This window comes from Rousettus aegyptiacus, unplaced genomic scaffold (genome assembly GCF_014176215.1).
Source record: "Rousettus aegyptiacus isolate mRouAeg1 unplaced genomic scaffold, mRouAeg1.p scaffold_m13_p_3, whole genome shotgun sequence".
NCBI classification, from domain to species: domain Eukaryota; kingdom Metazoa; phylum Chordata; class Mammalia; order Chiroptera; family Pteropodidae; genus Rousettus; species Rousettus aegyptiacus.
In genome coordinates, this window is record NW_023416306.1 from 9,093,099 (window position 1) to 9,113,767 (window position 20,669).

At 38.5% G+C, this 20,669-nt stretch overlaps 1 protein-coding gene across 10 annotated transcripts in view; it reads left to right on the top strand.

Moving 5' to 3' along the window:
* DENND1A (DENN domain containing 1A) overlaps window positions 1–20,669 on the top strand; it is a 452,316-nt gene that overhangs the window by 17,217 nt on the left and 414,430 nt on the right. For all 10 annotated transcript variants that reach the window (XM_016137432.2, XM_016137434.2, XM_036238282.1 and 7 more), the window contains exon 2: window positions 16,571–16,641. In XM_016137432.2, coding sequence (XP_015992918.2) covers window positions 16,571–16,641 — 71 coding nt within the window. The remainder of the gene's footprint in view (window positions 1–16,570; window positions 16,642–20,669) is intronic.

Consider the following 20,669-nt stretch of genomic DNA (forward strand, 5'->3'; position numbering starts at 1 on the left):
AATATGCGATAGGCCGTTAGAAGGTAGGCTTAGTGCCTGTCACATAGTAAGGCCCTCAATAAATGTTGGGTGCACTGTTACCAGAAGAGAGGGCAGAGATTTGGAAATCATTGACACGGTTGAGAAAGGTGAAGCTGTGAGAGTTGTTTTCAGACGTAATATAGCAAAGCATGGTTCTGGAACCAAGGGGAAAAGAGACACAGATAAGCAGTGTCGAATGCTGTTGGGAGGTCAATGGAAATGGGATTCTAGAAAAGATGATTTGGCTTAATGGTGGGTTATGGTTATGCTTTGAGAAAATAGTCTTGACATGGTGTTGCAGTTATTTATTTTTCCAAAGCAGAAATATAAGAATTATCTTCGCTACCTCCCATATCAGTTGTGTCTCCAATATATTGATAAAATATTGTCAAATTTACCTTGCTAAGTAGGACACAAAAAGCCAACTACCAGAATAATTGAAAACAACTTTTACAAAATTAAAAATCTTTTACTCACCAAAAGATACTCTTTAAGAAGATGAAAAAATAAACCACAGACTCCTAAAACATTCATACATTTGACTACTACTTTCTATTTCCACTGCTGCCTTCATAGACAACATGTATCTATGTATTTATATATAAACTCACTGTATAAACTTTTACAACTCAATAAGACAAACAATCCAAAGAAAAATGGGCAAAAGATTTGAACAGACACATTATCAAAGAAGATATACAGATGGCAAATAAGCATTTGAAAAGATGCCTAGCATCTTTAGTCAGTAGGAAAATGCAAATTAAAACTACCTTGAGAAAGCTCCAAGACACTCAACAGAGTATCTAAAATTAAAAAGGCTGACAATATCAAGTGGTGTCGATGTGGCGCAGCGGGAACCTTCATGCATTGCTGTGGAACTCACGCTACGATTTTGTCCACTTCCAGTTTTTGGGCTGCCTTGAGTCCATGCTGAGTGAGACTGGGGGAAAAAGATGGTAGACCCACCACTAGTTTGGTGATACATTGAATTCTAGTCTTCTACCAGTCCATCTCTATTACTTACTTTCTTGATTCCTCAAATAACTGCTCCATGAATTCTACCCTGGTTGAATAGATATTATTTTAATTGATGGTATTTTATACCTATGAGAGACGGGATTGAGTGTGCCTCCTACATTTTACTTGGGACCAGAACTTCTAGATTTCTTAATCTTGCTATGGATTCATTGGACTTTTTGAATAGGTGACTGTGTATCTATGGTCAGTTTTGGAAAAATTTCATCTATTTGCAGACCAAGTATTAAGTGAAGATGGAAACCCAAAAAAGTAAACAGAGCATTAAAACCAGCTTTCTAAAACCAGCTATGGGTTATGCCCCATTTTCTTCCGGAGTATTAATTGGTCTTACACTTTCTGTATCTGTCTTCTGTATCTTTTGCTTTTTTCCTATAATTTCAATCTCTTTTTAAACCTTATTCTCTATTATTTCTATAAATTCACTAATTCACTTTGGTTGTATCTTTTCTGCCCTTAAGCTATCCATTAAGTTATTCTTTTTTATTTTGAGAAAAATTTTGTTCTTTTTCAATTTTGTTTGATGGTGTTATAGTTTTACTCTCCACTCATTTCCAGTCTTTTTTATTTCTTTAAGCTTATTAAACATTTCATATCTTGTCTCTAAAAATATCTAATAATAAATACCTGAAGTCTTTAAAAGTTTGATACTGCCATCTTTTATTTCTGAGGGTCTTATTTATAGGGTTCGTTTCCCTGCAGGTTTTCTGATTTTTGCCCATGAATTCATATTTCTTGGAACTTTTCGTGAGAATTTTTGTGAGGCCCAGGTTGAAGTGAATTTTTCCAGAGAAGATTTACATATTCTTTTGTTAGTGTTCTGTGGCCGCTTTTAGTTCATGCTTACTCCAGCTTAAATTCCTGGCTTGAGGTTTTTTTGACCATTCAGTAGCAATCCCTTCTGAGGGTCAGCTTATGGTTAACTAGCAGGAAGATTTTCTTTCTCATTGCCAAGTTTTAAGATCAGTGGTTTTTATAGTTTTGGAGATGTGTGTGTCTGCAGATGGGTTTGTATCTTGATCTCCTTTGTAGCTCCAGTTTAAATTATGAGGGAGGGGTGTCTATTATACTTTCCGCCTTAGGCTGAACCTTACTCTTGTCTTGTTTTCCTTGAGCCCCATTAAATGGGAAGACTAAAGATTGCATTGGGCTATGTAAATGCCTTCAAGGAGAAAGCGTTTTTGTGTTTTACTTTGTCAGGTTCCTATCTTCACTTAGTTCTTTGTCTTAATCTTATTTTTCTGCAAACCCATCAGTGTATTTATTTGAGAAGGTAAAAAGCATCTATTATTTCGAATTGTGTTAATGGAGGATCAGAAGGGTACTTAGCTTGTCATATTGCCAGAGATGGAATTTGCAGCTGCACTTTTTCCAAGTTTCAATTAGGCTGGTTTAGCTGCGATTTTTCAAACTTTACATGAACCGTGCACTTTGCTCAGCTCGTTTCCCCTGCTTCCACCTGGCCAAATCCTGTGTGTCCAGCAGTGCTCACTTCATGTTCCAGCTCTTCTACGGTGCTCCTCCAGAACACCCTTGCTCACCAGTTCCCAAATGTTGGTACCAGTAAAATTTGTAAAAGCAACTTCTGTGGAACCGCATAGGGATGATCATCTCCCACCGTTATTTTTGAAAAGAAATTATATTATCACATCAGAAAGCAGGAGGAACAAGATGCCAGATTAAGGACAGTTTTAAAAATTAAATACCTCTGTATGGAAAACACACTGCATCCCCCACCCCTCTGCCTTTTGGCCACTGACTGGAAAGACCCTCCTTGCAGACGGTCTACTGATAACTGGACCCAGGGCCTTAGCCCAGAATGAGGCTTTTACCTTGTAAACCCACAGCATTTTGTTTTTACCAACCATGTGGCACTTAGTCATGTTCGACTGTTTCCCTTTACATTTTATCATTTTATTATGTTTTGTCTCCTTGACTTGGTTTTAAGCTCCTTAAGAGCCATTATACATATTCGGATTATGCATAGATATGTGTTGAATGAGTTAAATTTAGATGTCTCCAATGATAGTTGAAACCTAGAAATATTTATAGAGCAACATCTGAGTATATCACAGCTCTGAATGTTGTTTATTTTTTGAGGAAAAGAAGTTTTAATATGAATCACAAGTCTCTTACTCATCTCTCTGCTTGAGGACTCAGGGAAATTCATTCAGTTAACAAACTTACTGAGTCCTTGTTAAAAGCTAGGTCTTTTGTGAGGGGGCTGAGATTATAGATATGAAATGAAACAAGGTTCTCAGTCTAGTGGGTAGTATGTTCATATAGGTAGAAAGCATAGAATACCATCTGGGAAGCCTTATAATAGCACTTTGAAACAAGTCTTGTGACAGCATAGAGAGAGCAACTTAGTGTTGGAGTTAGAGAGGCCCCCCCAGAGAAGAAGAGGGACTCGTTCATTCATTCATTCGTTCATTCAGGAAATGTCTTAAGTTCCTACTACTTGCCAAGCGCTATTCTAGATGCATCTTGAATAAATATGACATTTGGAGATAAAGCACAGGAAATTGTGATCAAGAACATACCCTCTGATGTAACAACAGACATGGGTTTGAGTTCACTGTCACTTGCCAGATATTTATTGTTGGGCAAGCTATTTAATTTTTATACAACTATTCTGTAAAATCCACAAATACTCCCTACCTCACAGTATTGTCATGTGGCTGAAATGAGGTGTTGTATATAAAGTGCCCAAGCCCGTCTGCAATAGCTCAGTAAGTGGTAAATATATACACCAGGCATGTGCATGGGTGATTCCCATCAGGCGATGGGAAGCTCAGTGTGTCTGTAATGTAGGGTTTGTGTGTGTGTGTGTATTGGTAGGGGGCAGAGGAGGCTAAAGGCTCTCTGGGAGCCTTGGAGATTTATATTTTCTAAACTATGTGGCGGTATGCTGAGCTGTAGTGTAGTAGTTGGGAGCACGGATTCTAAAGCTAGATGGCCAGGGTTCTAGTCCCAGCTTCCTTGTTTTCTAAGTGCCTGACCTCAGGCAAGTACTTTATCTGTACCTTAGTCTCTCCTTGATTAACTGGATAATAAACATACCTATCTTACATGTTTGTTTTGTTTCCATATCTGCTTTTTGAGCCACATTTATTTTTAGAGCTATGGAGCCCTTTGTCAGAGGAAATCTTATTGAAATTTAGACATATCAAACAGTAAGAGCAGGTGGACATGGTGGGTCTCTTTCATTTCTCTTCCTTTTTCCTTAAGGCCTTTGAGACACCTCTGCCAAAAAACATAGCCCTAGAGCTAGTGATGACCAAATGTCCTTCACTTAAGTCATTGTTGGGTGTTGAGAACTTTTATAAGTTGGGAACTTGGGAAATTAGCATTTGTATTACTCTAAATCAGCATTTTGATACAGAAATCATATGAACTTTAACTAAAATGTGACTGTATTATGCAAAAAAAAAAAAAAAGATTTTGCAAAAGAGCTACAAGATGTCAGAACTGGAAGAGATCTTCCTTAGTGATCTGTTTACAGATGAGGAAACTGGATTTTAGAGAGGGGAGTTTTAAAGCTGTGCTACGGCCAGTCCCCACATGCTCACATTTTAGACCTCCTAGTCCACAGTTGTCTGTCATTTCTTGCCCAAAGCTGCACAGCCAGCTCATTGTCAGAACCAGGGCAAGCAGTAAGTTTGCACCTATCTACCTTGCGTGCTTCCTAAGCCTCTTTCTGTTTTACAGTATATAGTCTTAGTTTTAACATTGACTTTGCTCTCAGAGCTTACTTGGTGAATTGATGGATTGTTTTTTGTTTTTCTGGTTGGTCTCGAAGCTCTCTGAGAGCACCTGAGGGCCTGGACTTGGGGCGATGAGGTATTCTAAGATGGCTTTTCTTGTACTGATAAGTTTTAATAGCTGTGATTAAGTCCCATCACAATAAATCTAGGGCATAGGTAAATTATGTCAAAAAAGTAAAGCTGTTCTAAATTCAAAATGGGCATTTTATTATTTACCTTTGGTGAGTAAGCAGACCCACTGTAGCTGAAAGCCTTATGGAAAATTACAGTTGTATTCCTGCCTGTTAATAATCTTTATATTAAGAAATAGCAGACACTTGAATGGGTGTCCATGGCAGACCACGTAGAGCCTGGATCTGCAGACTTAGGAGCTAGGGTTTCACGGTCACTTTCGCAAGCACTCTCACAGCCTCCGGGCTCTTTGAGTCTTTCAAAGACCAGACAGACTCTTGTGTTGGGTTTCCTTTGTCTCTCTCCTTTAAGTGGGCTCTTCCTACTTGATCATGGTACAACATTGATCACCTTTCTGTTTTAAGTGCTATTATTTAAGGAAGTGGGTCCCAAACATGGCTGGCTGGACACCGTAATCACCTGGGGGAAATTAAAACTTCTTTTTTTTCTGGAGACCCTACCCTGGACCCTCTGAATCAGATATTCTGGGACCTGCTGAATATGAATTTTCAAAAAGGTTCCTCAGGTGATTTTGATCAAAGAGTTCAGAGACCTAAGTTCTAGAACAAGTCATATAACTAAGAACCCAGTTCTGGGTTCTTAGGAGAATCTGATTGACTCAGATTGTCAGATGTCAATTCTGGTCCTTTTTTTTTTTTTTTAAAAAAAAGAGAGGTTCCTATATTTTGATACTTATTGATGAATGAATTTATAGCAATTTCTAAGCTATGTTCTCACATAACTTTGGTTTTCTGCGAGTTGTTAAAATGGAATGATGCTGGATATTTAGCCCTCAAGTCATAGACAAAAAACAAATGGACATAATATTTCCATTTTAAGTAAAATTTTCCTTCGTTTAACAGGAATTCTTAGTTTTGATGTAATTAGATTCATCAGTTTTTCACATTATGGTTTATGCTTTTGAAGCCATGTCCTTAGCTATCCAAATCTATGGTTTTGGCTTTGGACATTATTAAGGAAGGAGTGCAAGGAGAAATGCCTAGAAGGAGATTAGATGGAAATGGAAGAATTGTGGACAGAGGAGAATGAAGTTATCTCAATTTCAATTCCAAATTCTTTTCTACATGGATGGTCCTGTTGTCTGCAAATAGAAAAAAATTTCTTTGGTTCTAGTATTAGGGCAATATTAGCCTTGTAAAATGAGTTGGAAAGTGTTTCCTCTTCTGGTTTCTGGAAGATATTGTGTAGAATTGGTATTAATTCTTTAAACGTTTAGTAGAATTCTCCAGTGAAATCATCTGTGTCTACTGAGATGATCATTTATTTGACTTTTCTTTTTTAGTCCACATAATTACCATTTCTGACACTCTTTATTTCTTGGTATAGATTCATATTTCCATCTGGCATAATTTCTTTCTGCCCGAATGAATTCTAACATTTCTTGTAGTGCAGATTTGCTGGTGCATTTGCAATATCTGAAATTCTTTATTTTGCCTTTGCTTTTGAAATATTCTCTGGGAATAGAATTTTAGGTTGTCAGTTTTTTCTTTTGGTACTTAAAAGATGTTGCTCTATATCTTATTTGCCTTGTTTCTGACAAGAAATATGTCATTCTAATTTTTGTTCTTCTGAACAAACTTTTTTTTGTACCTCTTTTTAAGACTTTTTATTACTGGTTTTGAGCAATTTGATTATGACGTGCCTTAGATGTCTTAATGTTTCTCGTGTTTGAGGCTTGTTAAGCTTTTTGGATGTGTACAGCTACAGTTTTCATCAAATTTAGAATTTTTTTGACAATTATTTCCTTCAAACATTCTTTCTGCCCCTTCCCACTTTGGAGAGTCCAATTACTAATATATTAGGCTACTTGAAGTTGTTCTATACATCAACAATGATATTCTGTTTTTTTAATTTTATCTTGGTTTGAGTTCTTTTTCCTCTTGGTTAATTTCTAAAATAATTTTTTTCAAGTTTACTAATATTTTGCAAATTTTATTCTGCAGTAAATTTCATTTAGTGCATTTTTCATGTTGTACATTGTAGTTTTTATCTCTGAGAATTCAATTTGGTCCCTTTAGAATCTCCCGTCTCTAACTTTTTGAACATATGGAATGCAGCTATAATAACTGTTTGAATGTCCTGTCTGCTAATTCTAATATCTATATCAGTTCTAGGGTAGCGTCAATTGATTGTTTTTTTCTCCTCATTATTGGTTGTATTTTCCTGATTCTTTGCATGCCTGGTAGTTTTTGTTGACTGCCAGACAATGTGAATTTTACCTTGTTGGGTGCCTCGTATTTTTGTATTCTCATAAATTTGAGAATACTCAAGGCAGTAATCTCATTTATTTTCCATCTCTTAAAGGATTCTTTTTTGTTGTTGTTGTTGTTGCCTGATGTCTCGAAAACCATTATTTCATATATTTTGTCAGTTAAGTTACTTTGAAAGTTAAGCTTGATTCCTCTGGGTCTTACTTTTAGGAATTCTTAGGTGGGACTGTAGTAACACACTACTTCATCCAGTGTAATCGCAAACAAAATACCAGCTAGTTATTTTGCAGATATTGACAAATGATTCTAATGTTTATATGGAGAGGCAAAAGACTCAGAATAGCCAACGCAGTATAGAAAGAAATTAAGAAAGTCAGAGAACTGACAGTAACCGATTTTAAGACTTACTCTGAACCAACACAGAATCATATAGGTGAAAGAATAGACAAATAGATAGATCAATGGAACAGAATAGGGAACTCGGAAATAAAAAAAGGAGAGAGAGAGAAAAAGAAAGAAAGGAAGGAAGGAAGGGAAAGGGAAAGAGAGAGGGAGGGAGGGAGGAAGGAAGAAAGGAAAGCAAGCCGATCTTTGGGAAGGAGTAAAGACATCACAGTGAAGCGAAGATAGTCTTTTGAACAAATGGTACTGGAACAACTGGATGTCCACGTACAAAAAACTGAATCTAGACACAGATTTTCTTTACACCCTTTACAAAGATGAACTCAAAATGGATCATAACCTAAAGGTAAAACACAAAGCCATAAAACCCCCAGAAGACAACAGGAGAAAACCGAGATGCCCTGGGGTATGGCAGTGACTTTTTAGATACAGTACCACAGGCACAACCCATGAAACAAACAACTGATAAGCTGGACTTCATTACATTTCGAAACTTCTGCTCTGCCAAAGACAGTGTTAACAGATTGGGAGAAAATATTTGCAAAAGACACATTTGATAAAGGACTGTTATCCAGAATAAACAAAGAACTCTTAAAACTCAACAATAAGAAAAAATAGGCCAAAGACCTTAACAGGCACCTCACCAAAGTGAATACTTTATTTACTGGATTGCTTTTAGTAACCGTATTCGAAAGCTTAGGAGTTTTGAGTCTTTGAAATCAAAGCCTGTCATTGGTACAGTGATTCATCTTATTTATTTATTTTTTTATAATAAATAATCCCCTTTATGTTGGTTTAGGACCTTTGTGTTTATAAAGAAAGCACTTTCTCATTTTTCCGTCATTTAATCCCTGAACCAACAATTGAGATGAGCAAGGCGAGTGTTATCTCCTGACAGGGGAGGAAGCTGAGGCGTGAAGGGCGAAATGGCTTATTCTAATCCCATAGCGAGTTAAGGGATCGACCCAGGATTTGAACCCAGGCCTTCTGACATGTATCTGGGGTTCTTTTCATCGAAAGTCTTGGTAAAAAACAGATCAAGGAAATTAGTATTATGGATCATTGTATTTTTTTATTTTTTATTTTCAAACAACAAGAATCTTACAGAAAAGTTGGTGGTATAAAGAACTTAAAAAACAAAACAAAACAAAACAATTTTGAGTGAGGTACTGACCTGATGCCCCATTATCCCTGAATATTTCAATAGGCTTTTCCTACAAACAAGGGAATTCTTCTATAGAACCACAATATAACCATCAAAATCGGGAAATTAGCATTAATTCATTACTACTCCTAATTCTTAGACCCTATTCAAATTTCAGTAGTCCTAATAGCATCTTTTATTATAGCAAAAGGATCCAGTTCAGAATTATACATTACATTTAGTTGTCATGTCCCTTTAGTTTCTTTTAGTCTGGAAGAAGTCCTTACTGGTCTTGGGCTCCGGCTAGGCAGCCTGGCCCTCCCGCCCCCACCCCTTGTGGATAGATGCTCTCTTTCACCTTGCTCTCCTAGGACCACATGCCGACCCTGGTGCTTTGTCGCGTCCCTGCCCTTCCCATCACCCTGTGGGTGCCCTGCTTGCCCAGCTTGGACTTCGACTTCCATTGCGATGGACAAGCCTCCCACACCCCACATAGTCATCCTCGTCACCCCTGCCCAGGGCCTACACCCCAATCTAAGGTGTCCTTGAGGTTGGACATGTCCCTCAGCGGGGCACTCTTTTCACCCCTCTTGTGTTTCAACATCCCAGGCCTAGCCGCCCTTGTCACCCCACTTGCGTTCTGGCTCCCCATGCCAGGCTGCTTCCCCTGAGTGGCCGCCTGCCTCACCCGCTCAGATTTGACATCATGTTGCCAGGTCACCCCTCAGCGTGGGGGTTCTCTGACCCTGCTCAGGCTCTGACATCCCACACTGGGCCATCGCCAACATGGACATCAACCTTGCTCAGCCTCTGTCATAGCTTTAGGACTAGATAGTTCAGGAGGAGCAGAAGACAAGTTAGGGAAGGGAAGGCTCTTCAATAGTTTTTAAGGACACAGTGTTTACTGATAGTGAAATAGATATGATCTTTGCAAATGCTGTTAATATGGTCGAAGAGTCTAGATTCTACACTGGACTTTACTCTAGGTCAGCATGGGAGAGAGTTTCTTAAAACTGTATGAGGCGCTGCACATTGCTGAGGGGTATACAGGCTCTGTCTGCTCTGAACGCTGCTAAACTTTTTCCAGTTAACTTGCTTTGTACATTGTGGCATGAGGCGCTTTCCATAGGGATATATGGAAAGGTAAAGCTTTCTAACTTTTCTCACAGCAGTATCTGTGTACCTTTATTAATCCGATCCTGAGAGCATCATTATAAATGAAAAGCGAAGTGTAAAATCTTGAAACGACTTGTTTGTATAATTACACAACTAAGTTAATCATTTTCTAACAAGTCTGAACAATGACTGCATTCTTCTGTGGAGGTGTTAACTTGTTATGGGTTAGAAAGCACCCTTTGATACAGCATTTTCAGCCTGGAAAAACAGCTTTAATTTCAGAGTCCACTGAAACAAATGGAGACTTGTTGGCAATATTAACACTAACTTTTTGCTTGTTTGTGTAGCTTAAAGGAATCAATGTTTATTAGGTGATGTTTGCTAGCATGTTCTGAAGTATATACAGTTTCTTTTGACTGTGTTGTCAACTTTAAGACAGTTCAATTGCTGTGGATTTTGAAATATTATACCTCAGCCTCATCAGCATATAAGTTTGTAATTAAAGAAACAGTGTGCTGAAGTCAAATCATTAGTCTAGTCTGTAGAGAATAGGTTGCTGTTTTGCCTGATGCATACTAGCTGGTCTGAAGATTTGACTGCTATGAAATGAGTGAGGGGTCCTAACACTGTGTTTCAGTTGTAGCTCTAAATAACACTTAAAGAGGATGAGGGCCTAGCATTAAGGCATGGTTACCATATGCTGCAAAGATTCATTTTGTGAAGAGTGTTACATTTTTCTCCTAATCTCATAATGTGTTGTAATTGAAGAAAAGTAGATCCTAATTGAAAGCTGATGATCCAGCAGAGTGATCAATAGCATGATGCTCTTAAAAAAAACAACCCCCAAAACCATTAAGCTTTCCTGCTGCCTGAATACTGTCAAAGCCTTTGTCTGCCTCATGATTTCAAGCTGAGTGTGCTTAATCATTCTGAGAACTTGGCCCTGAGCTCTGAGCACAGCCCGGTGAATCACTGAGAGCTATGTTCCGAAGAGTGGCATTGAGTAGAGATGCTCTCTTGGCTTTCTTTCAGGCTTCATTCTCCCAGAAGGAGGAACTGAGCAGACGTCCCTTTCAAAAACATTTTAGCAGTTGGTGTGTCGTTTTTCCATGTTTAAGAGCTGAGGCTGTTGTCAGCAGGTGTGACTTATTGATACCTTCGACTCCAAAGGAAAACACCTTTAAATATTAATAGTCGTGTGTATTCAACAAATTACCTCTTGTCAGAGAGAGAGAGAGAAGCAGTTATTGGGAGCTGGCAACTGCATGTCAGACATTGAAGAAAAACTCATTCATCAAACATGTATTGTGCTAAGTGTGGGACCGAGGTTATAAGACAGTTGATGCCCTCAAGGAGATTCCAGTCTGGTGGGAAGACAGGTATTTAATCAGAGGCACACTGGTGGTTCTTCACCGTGATTGCACACTGGAATAAATTGGGGAGCTTTAAAAAATACCGATGCCTAGAGAATCTGATTCAGTTGTTCTGGGTGCGGCCTGGGCATCAGGACTTTTGAAAGCTCCCCAGGTAATTGTAATTGCATCAGGGCTGACTGTGGTAAGAGCCACAGAGTGGGGAAGCACAAGGTGCCCCGGGAGCGTAGAGGAGGGAACTTAACCCAGTCTGGACTGTGAGTACAGGGGATTGTGAAGGCTTCTGGGAGGGGAGGAAACGCCTGAGCTGAGGCTTGATGAATGAATTTGTCAAGTGCAAAAAAGTAGGAAGACTGTTGTTCCTTGCAGAAAGCACTTGAATAATGCAGAACAGTAAAGTGGTTAGTGCTTTTGGATAGTCCATGCTGATCCTGCCACTTCCTTGCTTTGGCTTTGATGGCTTTGGTTTGTCCTCTGAGTTTCAGTGTTCTCATCTCTAAACTGGGGGTCATAATACTTAACAGCATTGTTGAAGATTGACCGAAATAAGTGCTTAGGATGATGTCTTGCACATAGGAGACAGTAAGTAGTGGTGATAGTATGGTCATATATTTATTAGAGGGTTGGAACCTGGTTTGTTCAGAGTGTACAAGTAGTTCTGTATGATGGGTCTTAGGGTGCAAGACTGTAGGGGGTGAAGGGAGGTGGCAAAAAAAAAGGTGGTTGGCAGGTGGGCGGGGTTCCAGATCATGGAGCTGTAGGAGTGTAAGGCAATTAATAACAGGATATCATAGCAGAACCAGGACATTTCTATGGTAATATGTTAAGCTATATCATCAGGTGTTCTTGGAAAACTTGGGTCCATATTGGAACATTGGCTCTGAATATGGTATTCTCAGCATCATTACATGTTCTGAATTAGCAGGGAGTTTTAATAGGACAGAAATAGGATTCTCAGTTCCTTTAGCCAAGTGGTTAAAAATATTGAGCATCTTGAAGAATAATAGAAGAAATTAAGCAGTCTCAAGGTAGTCCCAGAGATTCTCTGGGAATCGTTAGAGTCTTAGTTGTTTACAGGCTTAATGAAAATATTAAGTAAGAGTTACTTGGCCATTTGCATTAGAGACACATTTTTTAATTTACTTTTTGATTTGTAGAGAAATGGAAAATGTGTCCATCTGCATTGGGGATGGGAGGGCTTCACTGGCCCTTAAAATAACTTATGCATATTTGTTGGTATGTTATATAATTTGTCACAACATTAGTCACCACTTCTTCCATAAGGCAACATGTAAACGATCATGGAGGAGCATGACTATAACTTATAATTATAGTCCAATTTGTTCTTAGTGTTATTATCAGCTTTTTGTTTTTCTTTTTTCTTTTTTAAAGAGATGGTCATAATCTTTGGCTCCGTGTAATAGAACCCTGGCATCTATTTGAACTGAGTAAGAAACTTGTGTAGTTTTGCTTTTACTTAGAATGAGGCGGTAACTGTGGATGGCAATAGAAGAGTAAGCGTCATTGCTTCTACAATGCCTTTTTCTTTGAAGTCTGTCTGTTATTGCAAAAGCACTGTTGCAATGACTGATAATTGACGTGTACCCTGTGTGTATTTTGTAGTGTATGTACTAAATTATTTGGAAGAAGAATTCCGTTTAACGAGATCATTGGTTCTTAAAAGTGTGATCACTAGTCCAGCAGCATCAGTATTACTTGGGTACTTGTAAGAAATGCTAATTCTTGGGTCCTACCCCTGAACCACTGGAGGCGGGGCTGGAAATCTGTCTTTTAACATGTTAAAACTTGAGATTCACAGAATTGTATACTCCTATCATTTATTGAAGTATTTTAGTCTATACTTTTATTCCTTCTCAGTATTTATTTGATTCTGGGTTTGTGCCAGGCAGTGTTCAGATACCCAGAAAACACTAGCGGGTGTGATAGACAAAATCCTTGCTCTTCTAGAGTTTAAATTTAGAGGAGGGATGCTGATAGTAAACAAGATTGTGATAGGTATAATGTGGAAAATTAAAATTAGATGTAAAAAATTGTTGAGGAAGGGCTTTCTGGGGAGGTCAAGTAAAATAAAAGCTGAGTTTTGAATGATAGGAAGGGCCATCTGTGTGAGGATCAATACAATGAGCTGTAAGCCAGGAATGAATTTGGTGTGTTTGAGGAGCAGCAAGGCCGGTGTGACTGGAACGCAGTGGGTAAGGGGAGAGGGGCAGAGACCAGATCACGTGGGACCCTGTAAGAGCTTTTTTTCTTCCGCCTCAGGGTTGTGTGTGTGTGTGTGTGAGAGAGAGAGAGAGAGAGAAAAACTACGCACAACAAAATTTGCCATCGTAACCATTTAAGTGTGCAGTTCACACAGTTCATTGGTATTATGTACATTCGTATTGTTGTGCAGTCATCACCACAATCCTTTTCTGGAACTCAGATTTTGACTTTGAGTGGTATGGGAAGCTTTGGGGAGGTTTCGAACAGAGGACTGATATAAACTGACCTTCAGAATAAAATAATTAACTGGCCACTGTATCGAAGTCAGATTATAGGCGAGGAAGGGTGGATGCAGCAAGGCCAGGCAGGAGAGTACAGTAGTGATCGAGGTGAGGTGCCGGCGATTTGTCAGGGGTGGTAGAGATTCTGGATCTGTTTTGATGATTGAGTCCACAGAGTTTGCTGATTGCTTGACTGTGGTATGTAATTGTGGCATATAAAACAAAGAGGGGGAAAGGATGATTCTCAAGTTTTTTGGTCTGAAAAACCGGCGAATTTCAGGAGATGCGGGTTAGAGGAAGAAAAACACCATTTGTTAAATTAGGAATGCTTCATAGATATCCAAGTGGAGAAGAGTAGGCAATAGGGTAAGGGTATCTGTAGTCTCCAGGGAAGTCAGGTTGGAGACTTGACTCTGGGGCTTGCCAGCATTTGTATGGTAATTAGAGCCATGAGACTAAATGAGATCATCTAAGTAGTGAGTGTAGACAGGGAGAGATCCAGGACTAAATTCCAGCACAGGAGAGCTTACTTAAGAAAGAATTAGCAAAGGGCAGTTGGTCAGGTAGGAAGAGTGCCAATAGAGAGTGATATCCTGGAAGGAAATTGAAATATTTCAAGAAGGAAGGCAAATCAATTAACTGTCAAGTGCTGCTGAGAGGCTGAGACAAGTATTGAGAATTGACCATTTTAGCACATTTTAGCATTGCAGACAATGAGTATAGACAAAGTTAGGACGTTCTTCACCTAGAGAAAGAAGTCTGTACGAATCACGTAAACTTAGTGGCACGGGTATATGTGTTGGAACTCTGGTGCTTAACAATTTGGTATGTAACACCTTTGCATGCTCTTGTTGGTTATTTCAATTTTTTTTTTTTTAAATGAGGAAAAATAAACTTCAAAGTGGAAATTTGGTCAAAAAGGTGTGGAAGCTCTGAAGAACCATTGTGGAGTCCTAGGGTCCTATAGAACACATTTTGAAAGCCATTATCTTAATCTAGAGGAATGGAATTCTGAGGTGAAATTCAGCCAGTTGCAAAATAGACTTAAGAAAGATATGTTTAGGTTTTAGAGAGAATCTTCCTGGTGCTCTTTGGATGACCTTAGAACATTCCTTTCTTTTATCACTCTTCTTTAAGATCATTTGCATGAAAGGGATGTTTCCATATTAGTATTTTCCACAGTGTTTGGTGGTCAAAGGATGCTGACTTTCTAGGTCTTTTTGTATGCTCTTGCAGGGAAGAATAAGCACAAAAACCATTCTTTAAGGCTCTTAGACTTCAGTTTACTTGGTTTGATTTCATTTTTTAAGCAAGATGCTGTGATTTAGTGTCATTTTTAAATTATATTTGACAAGGTATTTTTAAATATCTTAGAATTTTAGAGTGGCTAATTCTTTTCAGCTGTAGGTATTTATTTAAAACAAAAGCCCAAGTTTTTCTTTAGTGAAGAAATGATGATCCTTCACAAGAGAAGTAACTAGATCCCTGACTGACAAAACACACGTTCTTCCTTTTACTCCTATGGATGTAGAGGAGGTATTACTGTCTTTTATTGAATTTAAGATGCCGTTATTTATAGGATGCCCTATTAGTGTATTGTCCAGAAAGCAAAAAATGCTGCTGTTCAGAAAAGTAAGATGCAACAGACTGTAAGAAATGTGAAAATGTGGGGGAAAGTTCATCTTAGAATCAGTGTAACAGAATTTAAATGCCATTAGGTGTGAATTCTAGTTCTGGCTGCATTTCTAAGTAGCTGTGAGACTACTGGCAAGTCACTTAGAAACTGCCTCAGGTGGTGCCGATGGTGTGATGTAATGCCTGATACACCTACCTCATGGGATTATAATGAGGATGAAATAAGTGAGATAATTATTTTGAAAAGTGGAATCTACTGGGTAAATTCAGGGTATTTAATTGAAATTAAACCTTAGATCTAAGTAGGCAGCTCTAAGTTTCTTTGAGCTTTATCGTCAGGTCTAAAATAGAATTCAGTTATTTGAAAGTATAACATTTTCTTCTAAATGGTTTTTTTTTTCAATATGGAAATAATATCTTTTTATTGTAGCTTAAGAATCAAAGAGAAAAGAGAAAATACAAAGATAATGTAACCCCGATGTTCTCATCACTCAGCATTAACTGTTAACATTCTGTTAGCGCTGTGATCTTTTACAAACTTACTATGAAGTACGGTGACGTAAAAGGTAAAAGGACACGACGATGAGCATTCACACACTCGCCATCGCCGACGCAGGTGAAGGCCCCTGTGTGACAGTGTCTTACGTTCGCGTTGGGACCCTGTCTTCATGACAGCCTCGTGAGACAGGGTACCGACTGTTCCCCTCGTTTCAGTCTTTAAAAACCCGTAAGTGAGCCAGTCAGCCTCATCGCACGAGTCTTTCACCCTGGGGTGCGAGGGAGAAGCCGGCGTGCTAGAGTCGCCTTGCTTTCAGTTTCCTCAGGACTCTACCTGTGGCTTTGGAGATCCGGCTGTGTAAACTGGAAATGTGACATCTGTAAAACCGTAAAAATGGCTAGCCTTTCATGTGCCAGACATTGTACCGAGACAGTTTTCTTTGTTTTTTTTTTTTAAGTTTCACAATAATTTTGTGGTTGGTGGTTTTCATTTTATAGATTAGTAAGGCATGGCTCAGAGAAGTTGAGTAACTTGTCTAAAGTTCCACAGACGTTAGATTGTGGAGCTAATGATTTTAATCAAGGTCTGCCTTATACCACAGCCTGCATGTTCTGTAGACGTACTGCCTCAGTCCTTGTCAGTAATCACAATCTTTTTTTTTTTTTTTTGTAGGCAAAACCCAGAGACCACGTTTGAAGTATATGTTGAAGTGGCCTATCCTAGGACAGGTGGCACTCTTTCAGGTATTTGCATGTTCAATTATGATATGATGTGTTTGTTTATTGTATGAAATAGCCATGCACACAGGAATATTCTAAACTGTTAAGTATGTTTAAATGTCTTTCCCTTTAATTTCTGCCCACATCAACTTAGGGAATGGAGAATAAATAGAGTGAACGATTTAAGTCACTGTCATAACAGGCTTGAAGTATGACTTTATTTGTTGTAATAGTTAGGTTTTGGTTTGTATCTTTCACAGATGCCTGGAAGTCACCTGTTTAGGAGGAAATATTATCACTTTGCTAATGAGGAAGGCTTAGAATTACGTTACAAAATAATATAAGGGTTATGTTTATGTTATTATATATATTACGTTAAGGAATGTAATAAGGAGATCTCTTACTAAACTGGAAGATGTTTGAAATGGATTTAATTTAGTAAATTTTATGTCCGCTGGTAAAAGAAGTCTGGAAATTAGTTGAAGGAAACACCTTCTCTGGCTTTAGCTTTTAGACTAAACTACTTTGGACACGTATTCCTGGATGACAGAGTCTTAGATCAGCTTAGAGTATCTTGCGCAGGCTGAGTATATCACGTCTCGACCTAAAATCCTTCTTGGTTAATGAGAAAAGAACCCTCATGACCCAGTGTTCTTTTTCTTGGTTCCTGAGAGAGTGGCGCTTTTGCCGAAGGCATGTCAGGGAGTAGCTCTTGGTCCACACACATGAACAGTTTGCATATGTAATTTGCTGTTTAGGGAGAGTGAATTTACTTGGATTAGAAACTTGGGGTAATCAGGATTTCAATGGTAGTTATATCTTTAATTGACCGTACCACCCTTTGGCGTGTTTTCTCCTTCATTGTTTAGTTAAACTGTAATACTCATGAAAATACCTTCTTTTCCTATATGCTTGACATGTATAGTCAGTCAGTCCTTACAGCACAGCCCTTAAATGTCGTTGGGTGGCATCTCCATTACACCTGTGAGAAAATAGAATCTCAGAGCGAGAGGTCAAATAACTTACCAAGATCGTATAGCTGCTGTGTGGAGTAGCCAGGATTTTTGCTTCCGATACTCTTCACTCTGCTGCGTTGCCGGCTCGAGGACTGTGACCATGTTGCACACCGGTCTGTGTCATCTACGGGGCTTTGCACAAATTCACCAATGTTTGTTCAAATGAATGACTTTCTCTTGATAGCAAATGGGAGATAATTGTGTGTGCTCCATTTTCTGGATTATTTAATGAAGGGTGTGAAGCATGTTACAAATGGATGGTTCTGGAAGTAGGACGCGAAGTTAGACCTCTTACGGTGCAAACCACTGGGCTGGGAGGGTGACTGGGTGTGCACACGCGGCAATTGCTAATGTTTTCCCCCACAAAGTTAGATTGAATTTTTAAAAAAAATATGAACAAAAATTGAAAAGTGCAGATGGGATCGGAGAAGGAACAAAATGAAGTCTTTATCTTCTTCTGTTAACCCAGTGATCTAATTCCTCTCCCTTCTTGCAGACAACTCTTTTCTTGCTTACCTTTTTACTTTAATTTTAAAAACTTCATTTTGAAAATATCTTAAAACATAAAAATTACAAGAATAGTCAAGTGCATGTACCCTTTCCTTAGATTTATCAGTTGTTACTTTTTAGCCATTTTTGCTTCGCTCCACATGTATACACATGTAATTTTTGCTGAATCACTTGAGGATAAGTTACAGACATTGTGGCCCTTCAGCCTAAATTCTTCAGAATATATCTCTTAAGAATAAGGACATTTTCTTACATAACTCCAGTACAGTTACTGAGATGAGAAAGTTAACATTGATAGAATGTCAGTTGTTCATATTTAAATTTAATCCGTTGTCCCAGTAGTGTCTTTTATAGCATTTTCCTCTGACTCAAAATCCAATTCAGAATCATGCAGTCATTTATTTTCGCATCTATTTAGTTTCTTTTAGTATGGAATAGTTTTGTAGCTTTTCTTTACCTTTTATGGCATAGTTTTGAAGAACCTGGGTGTTTTTTTTTTTTTTTTTTTTTTTTTTTTATAGAAAGTCCACAAATTTGAATCTGATTGTATCCTGATGATTAGATTCAGGTAATGGGTTTTTGGCAGGAGTATCTAAAACATATTGTGTATCACAACCAGGAGACACATGATGTCTGTCCCGTTACTTGTGGAAAAAGTGCATTAAACATATATATATATCTATATATATATCTATATATATAGATATATAGACACACACACACACAACTTAAATAATTATAAAGTTGATGCCCATATTACTGCTGTCTGGGTTAAGAAATATCATCTTGCCTGGTTCTAAGTAAATACCAAAGGATCCTGTGCTTTAGAGTAGTGGTCCCCAACCTTTTTGGCACCAGGGACTGGTGCTCCTATGAGAATTTAATGCCTGATGATGATCTGAGGTGGAGCTGAGGCGGTGATGCTGGTGCTGGGGAGCAGCTACAAATACAGGTGAAGCTTTGCTCACTGGCTTACTGCTCACCTCCTGCTGTGTGGCCCAGTTCCTAACAGGCCACGGACTGGTACCGGTCCTCAGCCCGGAGGCTGGGGACCCCTGCTTTAGACAGCCCTGCTTTGTTTTTTTCCATGAGACAAGGAGTTTATGGGGCTTATGAAACATGCCCACTTGGAGCCTGAACTTGTCTGTCCTAGACCATGCTTTGAGTACCTAGGATCTCAGAATTTCTTGCCTAGTGGTCCCGAGCTTATTTCCAGAGCCTGTGTGAGTTTGTTCCTGAGGTAGTCTTTCTGAGGGTGAGATTGGGCTGCTGGTGTATACACCCCTAGGCCCAAGGGATGGCCCAAGGGTGGCCATTTGTAGGGAGTAGGGTATGAGATGGAGCTTGGACTTGAGTGGAGGTGACGGCACATTTGTGTGCAAGGTCCTTTGGCAGTATCGGATGGAGAAAGGAGCTGTAGGCAGTGAGCCAGTGGTCAGTTTCCCCTGCACCACCAGATTTTCACATGGAACTCTAAGAAATCCCCAGATTCTCAGTATGAATTTAGTTTTCCAGGCAGTTATAAATGCATATCTCTCATGATAGGACAATAGAACAGATTTTATTTAATGGTTTGTAAGCTTCTTTCTTATCTTTTAAATATTTAGACATATTGGTATGTGGCCTCTATTTGTGCTCTTGCCCAGGCCCTCTTAATGTTAGAGGCGGGTCTCACCTGTGCTCCAGAGGTCACTCTCCCTTTCTCCAGAGGTAACTGCTATTCTGACTTTTAGGATTATCATTTGTGTTTCTTTATAGTTTTAACACACAAGTATATCTCCTTGAATTTTATAGAAATAGAATTATTCTGTGTGAAGTTTTGCTGCTATTTTACTCAAGATTATGTTTGTAAGGATCCTCCATGTTGCTATGCATAGATGTAGTCATTTGTTTTCATTGCGTGTAATACACTATAGGATTATATCTCAATTGATCCATTCTACTGTTGAAAACCCTTGAAGTTGTTCAGTTTTGTACTATTACAAGCAGTGCTGCTGTGATCTTTTTTATACATGAATACTAGAGCACATACACATATTTCTGTAGGATAGGTACTATGTTTGATTACTGGATCTTGCTAAACTTTTTTTCAAAATTGATGATGCTCGTCTGCATTCCCCGTAGCAGCATTTGGTAGTCCTTACTTAGCTCTACTACTTCATCAGTCTTTGGTACAATTAGATTTGTTGAATTTTTTTTTTTTTCCAACGTGATGGCACTCTTTGTTGTTTTTATTTGCATTTTCCTGATGACTAATGAGATTGAGCACCTTTTCTTATACTTATTGGCCTCTTGAATAACTTAAAAAAAAAAAAAGTGCCTGTTCATGTCTCTTGCTCATTTTTAAAATTCAGTTTTCTATCTTTTCTTTATTGATTTAGAAGAAATTATATATTATGCATATTAATTATCTGCTTGTATATGTTGCAAATATCTTCTCTTGTTTGTCTTTCATTCTTTGGTACCTTTGATCAAAACTTATTGATTTTAATGTAGTACAACTTATAAATATTTTCCTACCCTACA